The 20,669-nt window shown below is 38.5% G+C and overlaps 1 protein-coding gene across 1 annotated transcript in view; it reads left to right on the top strand.

Annotated features, from left to right (window-relative positions):
* LOC133128857 (PEX5-related protein-like) overlaps positions 1-20,669 on the top strand; it is a 39,814-nt gene that overhangs the window by 14,957 nt on the left and 4,188 nt on the right. The window contains exons 5-10 of the mRNA XM_061242663.1: positions 698-773; positions 5,127-5,222; positions 9,282-9,401; positions 15,429-15,572; positions 16,177-16,247; positions 19,347-19,556. Coding sequence (XP_061098647.1) covers positions 698-773; positions 5,127-5,222; positions 9,282-9,401; positions 15,429-15,572; positions 16,177-16,247; positions 19,347-19,556 — 717 coding nt within the window. The remainder of the gene's footprint in view (positions 1-697; positions 774-5,126; positions 5,223-9,281; positions 9,402-15,428; positions 15,573-16,176; positions 16,248-19,346; positions 19,557-20,669) is intronic.

Raw genomic sequence — 20,669 nt, forward strand, 5'->3', positions numbered from 1 at the left:
GAGCAAGGAGTGCTGCACAATCCCCAATCATCTGACTTCAACCTCCATTAAATATATATGGCGGCACTTGAAGACTGACAAAAGCCAAGCATTCAGTAACATTACAAGATGCCCTTTGGAACATTGTTGAATAATGCTGGGATAGCATGAATCATCAGGTTTTGCACAGATTCTGGAGTCCCAGACAGCTTGAATGCATGTTGCCATTAAAGCTATGGGACATACCAAATACCAAGAAATTTAGAAATTTGTCACAGATTCAACTTTTCACTCAACTTTTTATGCTGATAATATAAATTGTAATCTAAAAATCTTCATTAAATTAGAAAAATTAGATTCAAAATAGAAACATTTTCACTTGTGGTCTCACTAACATTACTGTACATACAACATAATATAGTAATTATTGTCAGGTTCTGTGTTTTTCTGTTATCTAGTCCCCAGCATTTTTGCCTTTTGTTACCTCTGTGCTTTCCATAGTCTATTTCATGCTCCATTCACCTTCATCCATTTGTTTCAGTTTGTTTTGTGTCTCTGCCTCCCAACTCCTTATATGGACTTCCTTCCTGTCATTTCTGCCATTTCTCTCAGCTGTGTCTCGTTGTCTGTCAATTATCAGTGTATTTAAACCTGTTGTTTTCAGTTTCTTGTGGCTAGTACGTCTTATCTGTTATTCTGTTCCCTACCCCGTGCCTAGCTTCCTCTACCCCATGCCTAGCTTCCTGTGCCGTGTGCAGTGTGCCGTGTGCCGTGTGCCGTGTGCAGTGTGCAGTGTGCCGTGTGCAGTGTGCAGTGTGCAGTGTGCAGTGTGCAGTGTGCCGTGTGCAGTGTGCAGTGTGCCGTGTGCCGTGTGCAGTGTGCAGTGTGCAGTGTGCCGTGTGCAGTGTGCAGTGTGCCGTGTGCAGTGTGCAGTGTGCCGTGTGCAGTGTGCAGTGTGCTGTGTGCAGTGTGCCGTGTGCCCTGTCCTGTGTGCCATGTGCCGTTTTTGTTTTTGTACCCTTCCTTGTCTGTCTCTGCCTGTTTCCTGACTTCGCTCTGCCTGCCCTTCATGTACCTATCTGTTTGGATTCTGACCATTGCCTGTTTTTTGACCACGTTTTGGATCTACCCCTTGCCATTAAAGCATGCCTTATTCATGTTATCCCTGAGTCTGCGATTGGCTCCTCTATCCACCATTCCGGACAAAATGCCTTCTTTTTTGAGCTTACATATTCAGTTTGGGTCACATATTTCCAGCATTTAAAACTCGGCTCAGTTTACTCCATAGCTCTCCATTGCACAGCGTAGGAAAGATACTCTGGTTTGCTGAAGATGACTGCAGTTTTTCTTTAACAAAATGCTAAAATAATGATAAAATCTAAATAAAATTATTGCATACACTTAAATCTACAATATGCTTGGTAATTAAATGAAATATGTAGTTGAATTTATTTTGTTGTAATTAATAACATACTAATAAGTATTTGGACTGTGGTACAATTTCTGCTCTTTTGGCTCTGTACTCCAGCAAAATCAATTTGAAATTAAACGATGAATATTAAGTTAAAATATAGACCATTAATTTCAGGGTATTTACATCCATATTGGTTTATCCATGGTGGAATTACATATCATTTTATGCATAGTCCCCCCATTTTAGGGGAAAGTCAAGTGCCCTTCAATTGTGTGTGATTGAATTGAGTGGTTCAATGGTCACATGCATAAATTGACAAATGATGGTGCTGATGCATGTTGGATTAAGCTTATCTTAAGGAAATGATTGATCCATTATTACAGTGTACTAAGAACCAAATTAATAAATACAAGTACAGGGACACACATTCATATTATTTTTAAATGGGCTCTTGTTGTGAAGTCTAACATAGATACTGTGCTTGTAATTTTTTGTTCATCAAGAGACTTTTTCTCACTTTCTTTAGGACCACAGAGAACAAATCTGATTCAGTCTCAAAAACCTCATTGGAAGTCATTACACATGGAGAAGTGGAAACATCTCAGGTAAAATCTTTGCACCTTTCCTTGAGAATAAGTTTAGGTATTTTAACAACGCTTGCAAAGTATGTGGGCACCTGGTGTATTAAGACCGAATAATTCAGAAAGATTACATAATCATTTACTTTCATATGACCATACAGAATATTTCTGAATTTTACCTGATATTGCATGATCTACATACACTCAGTGAGCACTTCATTAGGAACTTATTTGTTATTATTATGAAGTCTTCTGCTACTGTAGCCTACCCACTTAGAGGTTTGACGCATTGTGTGTGCAGAGATTCTCTGGAAACTCTTAAGACTGTTGTGCATTATAATCCCAGGAAATTCTGAGATACTCAAATCACCCTGTCAACAACAATCATTCCACAGTCAAAGTCACTTAGATCACATTTCTTCCCAATTCTGATATTTTATTTGAAAAACAGCTGAACCTCTTGACCACGTCTGCATGCTTTTATGCAGTTAGTTGCTGCCACATGATTGGCTGATTAATTAATTGCATTAACATGCTGGTGTACAGGTCTACCTAATAAAGTGATCACTGAGTGTGCACTGTAAATACGTATATGACCTGCTGGACTGCATGGACATGCCTTGCTATTCAAAATGAAAATACATTTTTTATATTTGTTGGGAAGTTTTTTATTGTAGAAATATAAAATGCAAATTTGATGGAAGGTCAGTTCAAAAGGCCCCAAAATGGCAAGAACATAAATTAAATTGAAAAAGTCAATCCATATGGAAGTCACAGAGCAAACGGAATAGGCTAGAACTGCCACAGCTAAGCAACAAGAAAGCAAATCAACTATTGACAGAGCAGCCTCAGAATTGACTCTGCCAGTGTATTTGAGCACAAGAGTAAGAGATTTGTTTTCTACAAAGTATACCGTCGGCTCCATAATTATTGGCACCCTTTATGAAAATGAAGAAAAAGTGCTGCATAGAATGCTGCATACAAATAATAATGACATGCTCAGTATTATTATTTTAATAATAATAATAAATAAAATTTGTTTAGCGCTTCTAATTTGCGGTGGGAAATCGTGGAATGCTTTACAGCAAAGATTTTAAAGATTGTAAAAGTTATAAAGGAAGGCCTGTTTGAAAAGAAAGGTTTTAAGGCCAATAGATGGGGCAGTTCTAAGTTCATCAGGGAGGGAGTTCCAGAGGTGAGGGGCACACGAGCAGAAGGCTCAGTCTCCCATTGTCCGGTAACAGCGTTTAGGTCCTGCGATCAAATCATGTTCCGCTATAAATGTGCAATTTATAGCGCATAGGCATTTGAGTTCATACGCCCGGTTCCTTTTGTTTTTTAAATCACCAACTAAACTTACATCAACTGCCTTTTCTTCATCACAAGCCCATGTCCCTTTCACCCATTCTATCAATTGGACTTCTGGGTCCCATTAGCAAGTAGGTTGGGTCACTTTTGACTGTTAGTCTTGTGTTTTTATCATTTTAATCATATTAATTAATGTTGAACTTAAACAGCAATGAAATGTGTGTGTACCACATGCTTAGTTCTTATGCTTCGTTCTTCTGATTGAAAACAAAAAATATTTAAAAGGTCAAATATTTAATAAAACCTTAGACAGTGTTGCATAGATTACTTCGTCATCTATTACAGATTACAGATGAATTACTTCCAACTGTGTGTCATGTAATCCCTTATGCTACTTAATTATCAGTAACATCAGTCTGATTACTTTTGGATTACTTTCCTTTAGTGCAAATTAAATCATTTCACAATAAATATACAATAGTTACAAAACTACAACAACTTGACTTAAAGATTATTATTTTGATATGGATGTGAAAGGACCCCACTCTTACAGCATCTAGATTACTGTAATGCCTTTACTGTAATAAGTTACTCCCCAACACTGACCTTTAATCAAAAATATAAAATGCCACAAATCAATATTAGCTGCCCAAGAGATTACATATTATATGTAAGGACATACAGTGAGTACCCAAAAGTATGAGATTGTTTTTATTTGTTATTTTTGCACTACTATTATTAGCAATTGAAGGCATTTGGATTTGAGATCAAAAAGAATGAATAAGATGAATATGAGACGTATAAAAGAGCAGTGACTGTGCAGTCTTGGTTAAAGCATTGTTTTCATCTGTGTAGATTCAGTGCATTTATAGTCAGAAGGCATACACCCTCGTGAAGACCAGAGGACTATCTTTGGCTGAAAAACAAGTAATCTGTAAACTGAGAGGACAGAATAATACCGAAACCAGGTATATCAAGTACAGCACTTTGAAAAGTCTTGAAAAAGAGATGAACCATTGATGGATTCAGAAGTAAACACTGTTCAGATCAGAAAATGAAGGCAACTGCAGATGATGACAGATGAATCCTGAGAACAGTAATGGGGGATGGCAGTGGGAGGATGAGCTCAGGATGAATACATTAGGGCTGTGCTCAAAATATCGATACAGCAATATATCGGAATTCACATCTACTGTATGTATCGATTCAGTGACGTCCGTATTGATACAGTGGCGGCTGTTTATAGGAATTTTTTTTAATGTTTTGTCTGAGCCTGTTCATAGATATGCTGTTAAAAAAGATCAGTATGGTATTCTAAAGTCAGTATGGTTTAACAGTATTTAGGATAAAATCATATTGTCATTCGCCGTGACTCGCCCCTGGGCGGACAGAAGAGATTGACACAGGGAGGTAGCGAAAGACCGGATTTCACCAGCGTTTTATTATTTCCCAGTCTCTTCATCCATTAACTTACTTTTAACATAACATAACATCGACATAATTTTCTGTAAAAGGCTAATATGCATGCAACTACCATGAATTCAATCTTATCGTCTGAACTTTTGTCTCATAATCATCTCTTCATCTCACATCCAAAGGTACTGTATATAGCAAAAATTACAGATTTCACTGTACAAGTTTCACTATACCTTTGGAGGGCACTGTATAAATAAACTGCATGAACATGTCAGAATTCACTAAAAATGCTAAAAACAGAATACACACGTGTTTGGACTGTGATTGTGGCATCCTTGTGGTGTCACAGCATGGAACAGCCAGGGACTGTGTCACCAGGGGATGGATACAGTAGTTATACAGTATGTCCTTGTATCTGTACCTGTCAGAGTCACATGACAAAGGACCGAAGGTGGCGGTGCCCCTTCCTGTCCCGAAATCACTCATTGGAGGAGGAGTTTGAGCGAGCTAAGGCGGCAGTTGAGGTAAGACTACAGTTTATCACTGGAAGAAATAATCTGCTTTGTGCTAAATTCACATTCATTTATGATTTTGTCTGATGTGGTACATGGTGCTTTTCGACCAATCCGAGATGTTATTGGCATGATTCATGATGTTAAGCTCATAAATATTTGTGCTCTTAGAGGTAAAAGATGTTGATTTGGCAAGCCACAACCTGTATTCCTGCTTCCTTTATGCTCTCCATCGAACTTTATGCTCTCCATCAATATCACAACATACTTTTTGGGATATTACAGAAACATCACATGCATACTAACACAATAATTGGTTAATACTAGAAAGGCTTGGGTTTTTTATCAACTTAAAGTCTGATACCCAGTGGCTTGTCCTACTGCATTGATTCTGTATCCACAGCAACCTAATTTCATAAAGACTATGAAATGCAAGTAACAGGTTACGTACTTTATTAGGCATTCATCTCAGGGAATTGGGGCAGGAAGGGGGGGTATCAGAACTGAAGTTTGCATCGCTTGAATATTCACCTGAACGTTGTATTCAGGGGCCCGCTGAGTTGCTGGGCCAAAGACCAGGCCTGGAACCGCTGGGCGGCTGTGTAGAGTTTGTCCTGACCCTTCAGACAGGATGGAGGGGCTGCACCAGCCAGGCCTTGCCGTAGAGTCTGTATGAGTGTAGATACAAACATGGGCTATCTGAGTGCAAGCTTTCCTGGGCTGCAAAGTTCATCATGGAAAAACACTCAGGTATCAGGAACGGTGAATAGTAAGTAATGGAAAACCGGAGAGAGTTTCACAGCTGATGGTAATAATCACATAGCACAATACCAATTCAGGCTAACTGAACGAAAGAACTCCTGGGCCACAAAGTTTATTGTGGAAAAACATTCTGAGAATGTGAAACCAGAGAAGGCTTCACTCACGGTAATTAGCAAGTAGCACAATACAAGCGTGGGCTGATTGAGCGCAAGCGCTTCTGGGGCGCAAGCAGATAGAGAAAACACTGAGAAAGGGGAACCGGAGACAGTTTCACAGCTAATGGTAATTAGCGAGTAGCACGATACAAATGCAGGCTGACAGAGTGAAAGCACTCTTGGGTCGCAAACAGTTCATGGCGAAAAAAAACTCTGAGAAAGCGAAACTGGAGACTGATTCACAGTTCATGGTAATTATGAAGTAGCACAACACAAACGCGGGCTGGCCCACCGGACCGAAACAGGTTACAGCAAAAGAGGTTGAGAAAGCGAAACCGAGAACGGTTTCATGAATGGTAATTATGAAATGCAGACTGACACAATTCTGGGCCATGAGCAGGTTATAGCAAAGAACACTTGAGGCTGAGAAAGCAAATTTTCAAGTTTCAAGTTAATTAGGAAGTAGCACAATACAAAAGCGGTCTGAAAGAGTGAAAGCACTCCTGGGCCGCAAACAGTTTATAGCAAAAATCTACTTTGAGACACAGAAGGCAAAACTGGAAACGGTTTAATTAATGGTAATTAGCAAGTAGCACAATACACAATGTTAGCAATAGTAGCACAATGTTAAGAATACCCAGTGGTCAGTGTAATAGTTATGGAAATGTGTCTGCTGGGAAATTCAGATATGTCCTGTGAGATGTTTTTCCAGAAGGTAAACATTATGGAATAGAATGTAGAGAGAAGACGCATCAGTTAATCAGCTGTCATCAGCGCTTACATTTTTGAGCCTTTTTGTTTGTAAAAGCTGAAGTTAGCTTGGTTACCAGTGATACAATACATACTATTATATACTATAAGCTGTGCTTAGTTTGTTGCTTTGCATTCAATATTCAGTTGGAATTTAAAAGTGATGTTCTAAATGTAATTGCGTGTATGCAGTTAAAGGCCCCCTCAGTAATTTTGGTTGCTAATTTTATGATAATGGTTTACAACGAGATAAGTTGAAGTCGATGGTCGAATTGTATGGAATTATTCTCCAATAAAATTAAAGGATCCTCATAAAAAAGCACTTCAAAAGGAAAAATAAGTATTTAAAATAAATGTTGGATGTTCCATGTTCTTCAGTCTTCCGCATTTCATTCTTGAGCGAACTTAAGGTAGCTAGCCTAGATTCAGTAGCTAACAGTTAGAGCTACACACAATGTTGAAAGATATTCGGTCATTTTTTTAACAGACCGTGAGTGACGAAGCAATAATTTCCCCCAATGTGATCGTTCTAGCTAGACTGCAAGCCACTGTTGTAAATACAGTAACTTAATGTTAGAACCTCATTTCTCCGAACCGCAAGTAACGACGGTCATTTTGAAAACTGAAAAGGTTCCAAGAAAGCAATGGCTATGCAGTAAAATTATGTGCATGAGGTGCTACGGTGGTGCACGGCTAAAGCAACTGACCTTGATGCAGGCAAGGGCTGGGATTCATGCCCCGATCCTGCCAAAGCCAAGGTTGGCTGGCACACGTGGAGCGGCATAATTGGCTTGCCGCTCCGAGGATGGGGGATGGACTCGGCAGGGGCTGTGGGACTGGTGTACACAATAGAGCCCTGATTGCACTCGCCTCAGAGTCACGGTCACAGGAACTTGAGACGATGCGGCCTGTAGAAATCTTTAATCTCCTGGGCAGCGACAGGGCCAATGCGGTGTACCCACACCAATATGGGAAATTGGAATAGATAGGGTACAATTGGCTACCAATTTTGGAGAAACACTACTACTAGTCTATTAGTCCTTCCTCCAAAATGCCAGAAGAATTGTCCTTCCAGAGAATCAGTATGGGTTGACAGATGTGCATTTTTCATTCAATACTGTTACAACATTCATTATATGAACATTATTCAGCTTCCCTTGACTGGGAAATTAATCTACAGTAGTCGTGTGTAGAGCTGCCCTGGGCTTTCCAATTGCCTGCACAGATTCTACACTAAGTCACTCTCCTGTAAAATGTTGGGTCAAACTTGAGCACATTATACAAAATGAATTTAGCCACCGCAACTTATGTGTTTCTCATAAAATCTTTCACCTATTTTGCCCACAGAATAGGTTATAATTTTACCTTCATGGATTTGCATATTTTGATTCGCATAGATGTGAGCTTTTCTCACAGTACTGTAATTAGTCCAGCAGTAATCCACACTCACACATGAAAGAGGCCAGAGGACTTCTATAAATTCTGTAAGGTCAGGTTTATTGGACACTGCTGTTGCACACAGTCAGAACTTGGCTCTGGGAAGACATTTGAATAACTATCACACACAGCCATTAATTTCACAGGCAAAGGGGCATGGCACAGTGCATGGATTATGCATGCCAGAAGACCACCGTCATCTCATCCTGAGGAACTTCTAATTAGAATCTACAGTAAAGTCAGATTGTGGTGTGAAAATCAGTTTCCCTCCCACTGCAATTGACAGTTTTCCCACAGTATGCAAATTAGGTCAAAAATGGTAACTGTTTGGAATATTGGCAATGTTCATATAAAAATGTATCCAAATTTAAGTATTCTATTTGTCAATTTTTAAGATGCTACAGAAACAACAGACATGCTATTGCACATTTCATCCTTTTTTTTATGACTGGCACTTTACACTTGGCCTATTTAATTGCTGCTATTTATTTTGCTACAGTATTGTTTATATTTTGACACATACTAAGGTTGATATCATGTATACTTGTATATGATCTTCTGGAGTGACAGACATAAGCTACAGCAATAAGCACAGATATATAACTGCTGGAGTTTTCGCTTCAGGGCTCTCAAGCTGTGGAATGACCTTCCACAGATCATGCATATTTAAATAGAGTCTAAATCTCCTTTTTCTGATCCAAGTTTGTGCCATACATACTTGATTTCGATTACTTGTCTTGTTTAGCATTACAATCTGAAAGCTATTGCAATCACTAGACTATGAAATTCTTTTTCACTTGATTGTAAATGATGTTATACATTTTTTCATGTTTACTTTCTTGTTTTATGTCAACTGAAATGGAATTTGTGACTAATGTATCATAAAATTCAGTGAACAAATTAGGCCTATTGCTACCTCAAAAATGCATGTCAAATTTTATGCTGTTCTACTGTCTGTGTCCACCAGTCTGATACTGAATTTTGGGATAAAATGCAAGCTGAGTGGGAGGAGCTTGCGAGAAGGAACTGGCTAGATGAAGATGAGGACGAAGGCCAGAATCCTCCCAACATCTCACCACATGAGAAGGTATAACTATTGTTCATGTAAAGTGTGTTGTGGAGTGCCTGTGCTTGTGCATGGTCATAGTATCAAGTAACGATATGGACAGGGTGGCCTGTCGCGTAGTGGTTAAGGTACAGTGGTTATGGGACACGCAAGGTCAGTGGTTCGATCCCCAGTGTAGCCACAATAAGATCCGCACAGCTGTTGGGCCCTTGAGCAAGGCCCTTAACCCTGCCTTGCTCCAGGGGAGGATTGTCTCCTGCTTAGTCTAATCAACTATACGTCGCTCTGGATAAGAGCGTCTGCCAAATGCCATTAATGTAATGTAATGTAATGACAGGGTGAAGACTAGGGATGTGCAAAGACAAAATGGCAGATCACAGCAGCATGATGGCCATGCACAAACACTTTAAAGGTACAATAGGTAATTTCGGACTTCTAACGGTCAAGAGAGGAATTGCAGCAACAAACACGCTTAAACCACAACACTGTTTATCCCACCCCTTCTTTGTGAATGCGCTGACGTTGAAATGCCATTGGCTGTGGCAATTAGAACCAATTTTCAACTAATGAGCTTGACAGCTATACGATGTTTTGGCACAGAGTGCCGGCCCATCAACTGCATCTTTTGAAGCTCGAATTTAAGGACTATAAACACAGGCAGTGGGTGAGTCAACATATCAGTGAGCCTTTTTCAATGATAGGAAGGGATTTACAGTGGTCTTGTAATAATGTCTTAAGACAAAAATCTTACCTGTACCTTTAAAAGAATGGATCCAGGAGCTGTGATGCTAGGTTATCTAGCTTGCTATTCTTATGTACAGTACTGTGCAGAAGTCTTAGGCACCTGTATAATATTCTGTACAGATAAGATTCTTTCAAAGTTAATTAATTAATTAAATTACAATTAACATACAATACATTTTAATAAACATACAATACATTTTACATTACATTTGAGTAATTTGGCAGAATAGTTAAAAACTGAATCAAATCAATATTTTTTGTGACCACCCTTTTTCCCTTAAAACTGCATCACTTCTCTGAGATAGCCAACGCTGTCCTGCAGTTCTATAAGACAATCAGCAGGGAGGTTGTTCCAAGCATGTTGGAGAACTTGCCACAGTTATTCTGCAGACTTTGGTTGGCTCCTTGCTTCTGATCTCAGACAGCCTTGATCAAGTTTTTATGTAAAAAGTAGTCAGTTGCTTATAGCAATATGTAACTTTTTTTAGTTAAATACAAAAATGTCTCTGTAAAATTAAATCTTTTGGAATATGAATACTTGGAAATCTCAATTGTGTTCTTTTATACTAACACACACACAAAAATAAACATATATAATAAAGTCTAGGGTGCCTAAGACTTCTGCACAGTTCTGTATATGTATATAGAGTGTTGATTTCGTGATTTTAGTGAAATTGACCAAAAACCCACGCATGTCTGAAATGTAGCTAGAGCTCTCGTATTAATATAAATACAGTCATGATAATTGTTGGAATTGGACTGGACTGTTGGAATTGTTATAACGCTGCAGTTACACTCACGTTACAAAGTGCTATTTCCACTGTCGAGTTCTGATGGCTCCAGCCACTTAACGTTATACATACCGGTAGCAATATTAGGCTACTGTGTAATTCAGCAAAACTTTGACCACGGTTTTACATTCCATTAATGGCATCAGTGATCGAGCATTTTGTAAGACAAACAAAAGGCAACATCAGCAGCTACTACTGCTGTTTGTTCTCTTTTTTCATGTTTGCCCTGATGAAGGCCACTGTTTGGCCGAAACATGTTGGTATTTTTTAGTGTTCAACTATGAACTAGCCTTTTATAAATAAAGCTGTTTTTTACTTCATTGGAAGAGTGCTTTGGATCCACTTCTTTTGCTCGTTTAACTGGATGGTTTTCCCATATTTTTGGACCAAAGAGCACCTTCCTTTATACTTTTGACTTGAACGCCGTAGCCCTCCTCCTCTTCTGTTTTTTCAACATCAGCAGCTGTTATAATTCTCAATGTAAACATGGAAAATCTAGTCTAAATGAACCAGTTGTAAGGTTAAATGTAATAACTTCTCTGATTTTACTAAGGCTATGTGCCATCTTTGCAGTGGTAATGGCAGATGTTCAAAGTCATAACATGCGCAACATGTGTAATCTAACTAGTGCGCAATTAATGAGTCACATTCGAAATATAAATAACTAAATAAATATGTTTATTCAACTATTAGAATTTCAATTTTTCCAAGTCCAACGTTTACCATCACCCTAATAAACACGTAACCTAATGAACAAGTAGTCATGTGCACACTGCATAGTGCACAGGCGAATACAAATACAAGCATCCGCAAGTAGTCTGTAATCATCAGATTGTAAAGCATCAGATAATCTCGTAAAGAAATTTCACCGTGTAGCTACATGCATAGATAAATTGTATGTAATGAAAAATGATGTCATACTGGTGGGTGTTATATTATTCGAAGAGAATAAAGTAGCTATAATGAGTCAATACATTAAAAGCAGTAAAACATCATGCTTCAAAAACATGCCAATACATTTTGAAATATTCGACTACAAATTGAATCAATTGCCCCCCCCCCCCCCCCCAGTAAATTAATTATTGATATTATATTAATCGACTAGCAATATTAAATATCTGGGTATAAATATTTCCACCAAGCTGTCAGAGTTGTTCCTCCTTAATTTCATTCCGTTAATAAATACAATTGAAAATGATTTAAACGTTGGACAAACTTCTCTAATTGGCAGAATAGCAACTGTAAAAATGACCATACTACCAAAAATTAACTTCCTCTTCAGAATGATTCCAACCCAGCCCACCACAAAATGGTTTAGTTCATTAAACACCATCACAACTAAATTCTATTGGAAAAATAAAACGCCCCAGATCAAACTTTCTACCTTACAGAAACTCAAAACAGGAAGCCCCAAACTTTTATCAATACTATTTGGCAAACCAGCTAAACTACATCACAAACTGGATTCATCCCAACCAACAGGACAACCCATGGATAGAAATAGAACAATCAGAATGTAAAGAAATTTCAATCTCCAATCTACCATTCCTCAGTGCCTCTATAAAACGCCACAGCTGCTTCAAAAACATTGTCATTTCAACAACTCTGAATGCCTGGTGGAAAAGGAACAAAATCTTTAAATTCACAATGACCCCATGCAAATACACTCCAATATGGCACAATCCTGACTTTTTGATTAACAAAACACCACTCACCTCATGGAAGCAAAAAGGTATCACACATCTTCAACACATCTTTCAGGATGGCACCTTTATCACCTTCCAGGATTTAGTCCATAAGTATAATATTGGGAAAGAGCAATACCTCCAGTACTTTCAATTAAAATCTGTTTTAAAATATAAAATAAAAATAATGAACAACTACTTACAACCACCTCCGCTAATGGATGAAATTAATAAAATAATCAACACTAAAAAAATTATCTCCAAATTATACAAACTAATACCAACCACAGACCTAACAATATTCCTCCCCATCCAAGCCTGGGAAAAAGACTTTGCTACAATTCAGATTTCTGGACTCAAATCTGTAGGAACACCTTCACGATGACCACCAATACTAACCTGCAACTAATACAATACAAGGTAATTCACAGAACTCATATCACCCACCAAAAGATATAAAAGGGGATTTTTGGACTCACACTTGCACTCACTGCTCTTTGAATACCCAAGATAATGACTTCCACATGACCTGGCTCTGCCCGCCAACTGGCCATTTCTGGAAACAAGTCACAGACCAAATATCTCTCATTATGAGCTGTAGTATTCCACCAAATCAAAATACAAAACCTATACTCATTGCCCTAGCTATCGCCAAGAAAACCATCCTCTTAAACTGGAAAACATGACACAAAATAAACATAACACAATGGTTAAATCTACTCAAAGAACACATATCCATGGAACTAACTTCACACCAAAGCTCACACTTGGCAAACATTTGTATATATGTATATATGTTTGTTTTTGTATTATTAAAAATGAAGTTGACCTCCCAAGAGGGGGTGGGGGGGAGGGGGGGGAGTGGCTGGAATAAAGAAAAAATAATAATAATAAAAAATAAAATAAAAATAATAATAATCATAAAAGAAAAAAGAAAAGTCAGATAATAGCCTAATTGCCAAATTGAACATTTACACTGACCTCGTGCTCACAGATGTTCAGCAGTCTATTTAAAGCCACGTTGGCTATGTCTAGGCCTGCTGGTCGATCGCTTGCCATTGGCATGAAATGTGTCCAATCTGTTGCATTTAGTTACAGACAGGGTTGTGCACTCAGAATGGTCACGTAAATGTCCAATATGAATATTATTAAAACAGCACTGTCACGCTTGTTTCAGTTGAGATTATTTGGATTAAATGCTTAAATTCTGTGTGTAGGCCTTTTTAAAATCACTGTCAGTGTAGCCATTTCAGAAATATGGGGCAAAACCAGTGACGTCACTGGACGTGTTTGGCTTGAATCTCTAGCCTGTGTCCCAGAAGGTAACGGACGCTCATACTCCATCCTTGAAAGCAGAGACTGGTTTATAGGTGACTACATATCCAGGCTATCAGCAGCCTGAGAGACATAGCATCCATCCGAGCGACCATCCAAGAGCTGGAAGCCTGGCTAGCTGCAAGGGACAAGTCAGGCCTACCTGGCAAGTTTAAGGCCTGGATATACCAACATGGCATCCTCCCATGGATTCTCTGGCCCCTCTTGGTCTACGAGGTCCTAATCTCCACAGTCGAGGGCTTTGAGAGGAGGGTCATCAGGTTCCTACAGAAGTGGTTGGGACTACCTCGGAGCCTGAGCAGCATAGCCCTGTATGGGCAGAACAAGAAGCTGAAGCTCCCCTTCAGCAGCCTGAGTGAAGAATTCATGGTGACCCATACTAGGGAGGTGCTGCAATACCAAGAGTCCTGTGACCCAAAAGTCTCTTAGGCTGGTATCGAGGTCAGGACAGGACAGAAGTGGAGGGCAGCAGAGGCCGTGGAGGTTGCTGAGTCACGGCTAAGGCACAGGGTGTTTGTGGGCGCAGTGTCTCGGGAAAGGGGCTGGACTGGGTAGCAGTACAACACCTCGCTATGACAAGGTGCAGGGGAAGGACAGGAGGTCGCTAATCCAGGATGAGGTGTGAGCATCAATCTAGGAGGAGCGAGCCAGCTGGATGGTTGGGAGCCCGGGTGGGGGATCGAACCGGCAACCCTCCAACTGCCAGACGACTGCTCTTACAGCATGAGCCATGTCGCCCGTGGGTGGGGTAGTGGTACCTGGACACAAGCCGGGGCTTGATCAACCCTGGCTGGGTTGCCTGGGTGAGAGTGTCTGATTGTTGAAAGTCCCAAAACACCCAATGACCCCAGGTAACATCATTGATGATGTGTCCAGGTGCATCACAAGATCATGTTTGTTAAAAGATACGACATTGTTGAAAGCTGCATTTGGCAAAAGTTTGAATTTGCGTCAACGAATAAACATTGTCCTCTGTCAACCTTAAGAATACGCCATACAATAAGCCGTAAGTGAACCACAGCTACAGATTTAAAACACACCAAAATTAATTGATAACTATAATACTGCAACATTCAATTCCCCATCTTGTTTGCATTCTAACCGAAGACTACTTACTAGACTAGCCGGTCCATTGCTAGTTTAGAATGTAAACAGCCTGCATAATCTTTCTTTCAAGTGTCCGACCAATTTGTGTGTTTTGTCACTGGTAGTGACAGCACATTTATTTTAAAATGAACTTGCCATTTCAGCTTCAGAATAAAATAATCGGTTATTGGTTAGTCATTTTTTGTAAACTTATCCAACTCAGTTTCGGTTATCTATTTAAACATTTAACCATTCACAACCCTAGATACAATATTTGTAAACAAATTTGGACAAATAGAACCAATAGTGGTTCAAAATATGTGCTTTGTAGACATCTAGAAGTTTATTCTTGCTATTTTTATTGTTTCATAGAGAAGGTACTAACTCTCCCATTCCATTTGCTTTAGGGGTACTACTTTCACACAGAAAATCCATATAAAGACTGGCCCAATGCCTTCGAGGAGGGGCAACAGAAGTCCAGAGAGGGAGATCTACTAAATGCTGTCCTGCTGTTGGAGGCTGCTGTCCTGCAGGACCCACAAGATTCTGAGGTGAGAGGCTCTGAAGGTAGAGATTGAAAGACTTTGAGGTGAGAGACTCTCCCTAATATGTAATCAACTGTGGTTACCCAAATCCAGTCCAATCAATTGAGACTGACATTTTCAGAGTCAGTCAAGCCACATTTTACTGATCTACATTATATACATTATATATCTGACACTGCAAACCTTAAACCCCACTTAATTTATCTTAAAATATGTTTTTATCTTTATAACCTATGAATACAAATACTATTCCTATCTACATGGACTGATCAATCGAGTAAGACTTGAATGGAAAAACTAACATACTCAAGAACTGTATGCTGTCAAAATAGTAGCAAAATATGAATGTTATTATTATTGTGATTATTATGAGTTCTGCATCTCATGAAAGGTTAAGTATGTCAAGCAAATAATCATATATCTGAAATGATTAGAGCTAGGGAAGAAATTAAAATACATCACGAAGCGCTATGATGACAGATTCATGCAGTGACAGATTCATCCCATATTTTAAATAAAGGCAGGAACTCTTGCCTACATAATGAATGTGGCTACTTCAGAAATCTCTATGCAGGAGAAAACCCTGTTTTAAATTTTCTTGACTCCCCAGGCTTGGTTAGTGCTGGGGACCACACAAGCGGAGAATGAAAATGAGCAGGGAGCCATTGTGTCTCTCCAGAGGTAAGGAATAGGAGCTCTGTTTTTTTTTTTTTTTCATATCAGTACAGCTGTGATTTTCTAACAGCTGTCTGTCTTCTCATCTTTGGGCTGTTATAAATGTCAGGGATAGAAAGACAAGTCAACTTCATTGTTATGTGTATGGCAGTATTGCTTGCCCCTGCCAATAATTTTTTATTCTTTTAATATACATTTCAGTAATAGATATCTTATGCAGTGTACCAGATATAGCTAAAAACTATTTTTCATATGTTGAATTTAATCTTTTTAATGTGATTCTGGTGTTGAGCAGAGGAATTTCTCTTTATAATGACCAGGCACAACCAGAATAAAATTATTGCTTTTTCTGCAGAAAGAGTCCAGTACTTACACACACAAGGTGGTCAAGAATGAACTGAAGAGACGGAGGCAGTCTCCACCATTTTATTATCAAAAAGTGTCTTGATAATACATAGATCCTACCTCTAAATTGATACACGATTAACAACAATGATTGGTTCATGTAGCATGTGTATTGGATGAGTGCACAGCCTTTACAGTTCCAATTGCCTGTCTATATTTACCAAGCGGGGCACAACCTAAGTTTTGTGGACATACAATGCATTTCAGTTTGATTTACTTTAGTGTAAATACTTTGAGGTTAACCTTAATGCAAGAATTCTAGTACTTGATTGCTTGGGGGTTGGGATGGTTTGGGTTTGGAATGTTGTAAGAATTTGGTGGTCAAAGGTCAAGGTTGCTGTGACCTCACAAAGTTTTTGGCCATAACTAAAGAATACATATAATTATGACAAAATTTCAAATAAATATCTAATGAAGTGATGACATTTTATATTCAAAAGGTCAAAGGTCAACTTCACATTCACATTATGGTGACATCATAATGTTTTGCATACCACTGTAGCGAAGAAAATTATCTTGGGTTATTTTGTTTGTTGATTGGTGATGTAATCATTAGTTGATAGTTTAGAGTTAGTATCAAACACAATTTTTAAAATATTCTTCAATTGTTGTTGGTTTGACAGACGAAAATGATCGTGCAAATCAAATAAATTTATATAATGTTATTTAAACATGTGTAATTTTATAAGAAAATGTAAATCATCAAATATTTTTCTACTACTCTGCCTTTAAAAATATTTTATTCAACACCTAATGTTATTTACAACAATGACAAGAAACGCTACATGAATTCTTTAACCCATTCACCATTCTTTATCACTCCTTTTCTTGACACAATCTTAGAAATGACATACCTAGTATAAAATGATTACTATTCTTGAACCCTTTTGACAACAGGCATAATCCTGGTTTCTTCTGAAAGTTAACCCTTTGGGGTTTGTTTTCCAATAGTCAGAATTACTCCAAACATTACTGAAAGTGGATTTTAAGATTATTGTAGCTCTGGCTTGTGTAATGTCAAAACATTATTTTTATGATTACATTGAAAAAACCCTACATTTTGAATGTGATCTCAGACCTTTGGACTTTTTGGACACTGTACATTTGAATGAAATGAAACCTCCCTAAAAATAGCTCTTCCAATAGTGCTGCCACATGGTGGAATGACACGATCTGACACATGTGTTTGAGAGATTTTCATGAGGATGTGCAGTTTTCCCTCATGTGTAACAATCAAAGAGTTTCATTTCCTAACCATAGATTTACGTGATTATGAATGACAAATTGTGATTGTTGCGATTTCCCTCACACCTCTGTCTCCCTCTCCACTGTCAACTTTTATTATACACATGCAGTGTTGCTATTTGTGTAAATATTTCCCAGTCCCCAATATCATTAATCTCCATCTTTGTTCTTTGATTGGCTGTCTATTTAGTTCCAAGGTGACAGACAATTTTATGCAGGAACAGCAGAGCATATGCTGTGTATGTTGGGTTGAGTGGTATAGAGCAAGAGAGAATCCAAAATAATAAGCTGCACGTCTGCTCCACTCACAAGAGAATTGAATTGGCTACTGTAATTGTTAATGGAAGGAAATCAGTTTCCATCAAATGCAAATCCAAAATGTCTAATAGGAGATTACCTGGAACAACACAAACTCATTGTTCCCATGGCACAGTGTCTCATCCCATCCCTCGGTCTGTCTCACTTCCTCCTCAGCCTCCGCTCCTAACACTCTATTACCCCCACTCTCTCTCATTTTGACTATCTTTGACATAGTTAACTTGGATTCATGCTTTTGTGATGATGCGCACTCACTGGTCTTGGAATATTGTTTAGCCAGATCAGAAACTGCTGCTCATTTAACTTATAGTATGTAAACACATGTATGTTCTTCTCCAACCAAAATTATGCTGGATAATAATTTCACTTCAAACAATGAACAGGATCTTGTTCAGGCCATCACAAGCACAAGATTACAATTAGCCATTCCCACTGAAACCTATAATGGCAAGTAATATTTTTGCAGTAGAACAATGCACACTCATTTACTCAGCAGCAATCAACTACGCAGTAATTGTATACACAGTGAGCACTTTATTCGGTATTTATTAGACTTATTTTTTAGACTTATTGTCCTTCTGCTGCTGTAGCCTATCCACTTAGAGGTTTGAAGTGTTGTGTCTTCTGAGATGCTCTTCTGCATACCATTGTTGTAATGTGTGGTTATTTGCATTATGGTCACCCCCTGACCTCTTATTAACATCACGTTTTTGCCCACAAAACTGCTGCTCACTGGATGTTTTTTTGCTTTTCACACCATTCTCTGCAAACTAAAAGACTGTTGTGTGTGAAAATCCCAGGAGATCAGCAGTTTCTGAGATACTCAAACCACCCTGTGAAGCACAAACAATCATTCCAAGGTCAAAGTCACTTTGATGACATTTTTCCTCATTCTGACATCTGGTCTGAAAAACAGCTGAACCTCTTGACCACATCCACATTTAGTTGCTGCCGCATGATTGGCTGATCTTGGCAAATATTTGCATTAACAATGTCTATAACAAGCTATACAGGTCTACCTAATAAAGTGTGTATGTGATGCTTTGTCTAATGAAAGGATAGCAGGATCATTCACATTCTCTCTCTTTCTTTCTTTCTCTCTCTATCTACCACCCTCTCCATTTTCTATGCCTGCAGGTGTCTGGAGCTTAATCCAAACAACCTGCAGGCTCTAATGGCTCTGGCGGTGAGCCTGACCAATATAGGCCTGCGGCAGAGTGCTTGTGAAGCCCTGCATGCCTGGATACAGCATAACCCCTGTTACAAGTACTTACTCAAGGCCAACAAGCATATGGGCAGTTCACCCACAAACCAGCAAAGGATGCCCCATACCTCTGCCCAGGGAAGGTATGAACACCCTCCTTTAGCTTCTGTTTTGACTTTATGATATTTTATTTCAGATATGAATTGTGCTGATTCATACCCTGACCTCCTGATCATTTAATATAACCAAAAAGTGAATATTGCAGAGCAGAGCTTTTGTAATTGTTCCTCCTGTTTTATTTGTGTACTGCTGACATAGCATTATTGTCTTTTGGTCATTTGAGTGTCTTGTGTTATTTAATATAGAGCAAAGCACAAAACGTTCATATCGTGCATTATTTCAAGGTCCCAAACTTCAGCTGAAATGTGCTTCACAGTATGAAATGGACCTGTGATTGTGAAAAGTTTTTTCTCATTCTTTACTGAGAATTCAGTGTTACTCATATCCCATGCTATCCTTAGAAGGTAGGCATTACAGGATAAGTATGAACATACACAGGGTGTGTATTGTAATATTATATTGTGTTGAATTCAGAAAGTGTGTTTAGCTGATAACTAAGCTCAAAACAGTTACATTTGTTTCCAGATTAGTACTCATTTTTCTCATTTATCTGACTGCAAACACCAATGTTTGGAACTGATGGTGAAGAAATAACTGGGCTAAACTGTTCATTGAGCTACAGCGACCCCTTGCCACATTACTACTATGGAACTCTTTAATATGGGCCTTTTTAATGTGGCCCCAAAGTACCACTCACCACTTAAGTGGTCATAGTAGTGGAGTTACAGTGGGCTCCAATATTATTGGCACCCAGTTTTTATAAACTAAAATATAATACAGACATAAGCGATAATTTCCAACATGCGTAGAGTAGTGCACTTTAGTAGCACTCCTGCTTTAACCCTATCTTCTTTGCCCCCTTGTGGTTGAGTCGTTGATGTCTGAAATTATTGTTGCATTCAAATTTATAGGATACAAAAAAACATGATGTAATAATAACAATTAATTTGGCACTTGTAGTTTTCAGAATGAGATTACTAAATAAAAAACATTTAAACATGAGTGCAAATGTATTGAAATAAAATTATTTTTGTTTTCCCGTATGTTTGAACATAAAATATCTTTATCAATGTTGTTTATTATATGCAGCCTTTTTTCTCAATTTTTATTAACAATGCCAGTAATTCTGGAGCCCA

This window comes from Conger conger, chromosome 5, assembly GCF_963514075.1.
Source record: "Conger conger chromosome 5, fConCon1.1, whole genome shotgun sequence".
NCBI classification, from domain to species: Eukaryota; Metazoa; Chordata; class Actinopteri; order Anguilliformes; family Congridae; genus Conger; species Conger conger.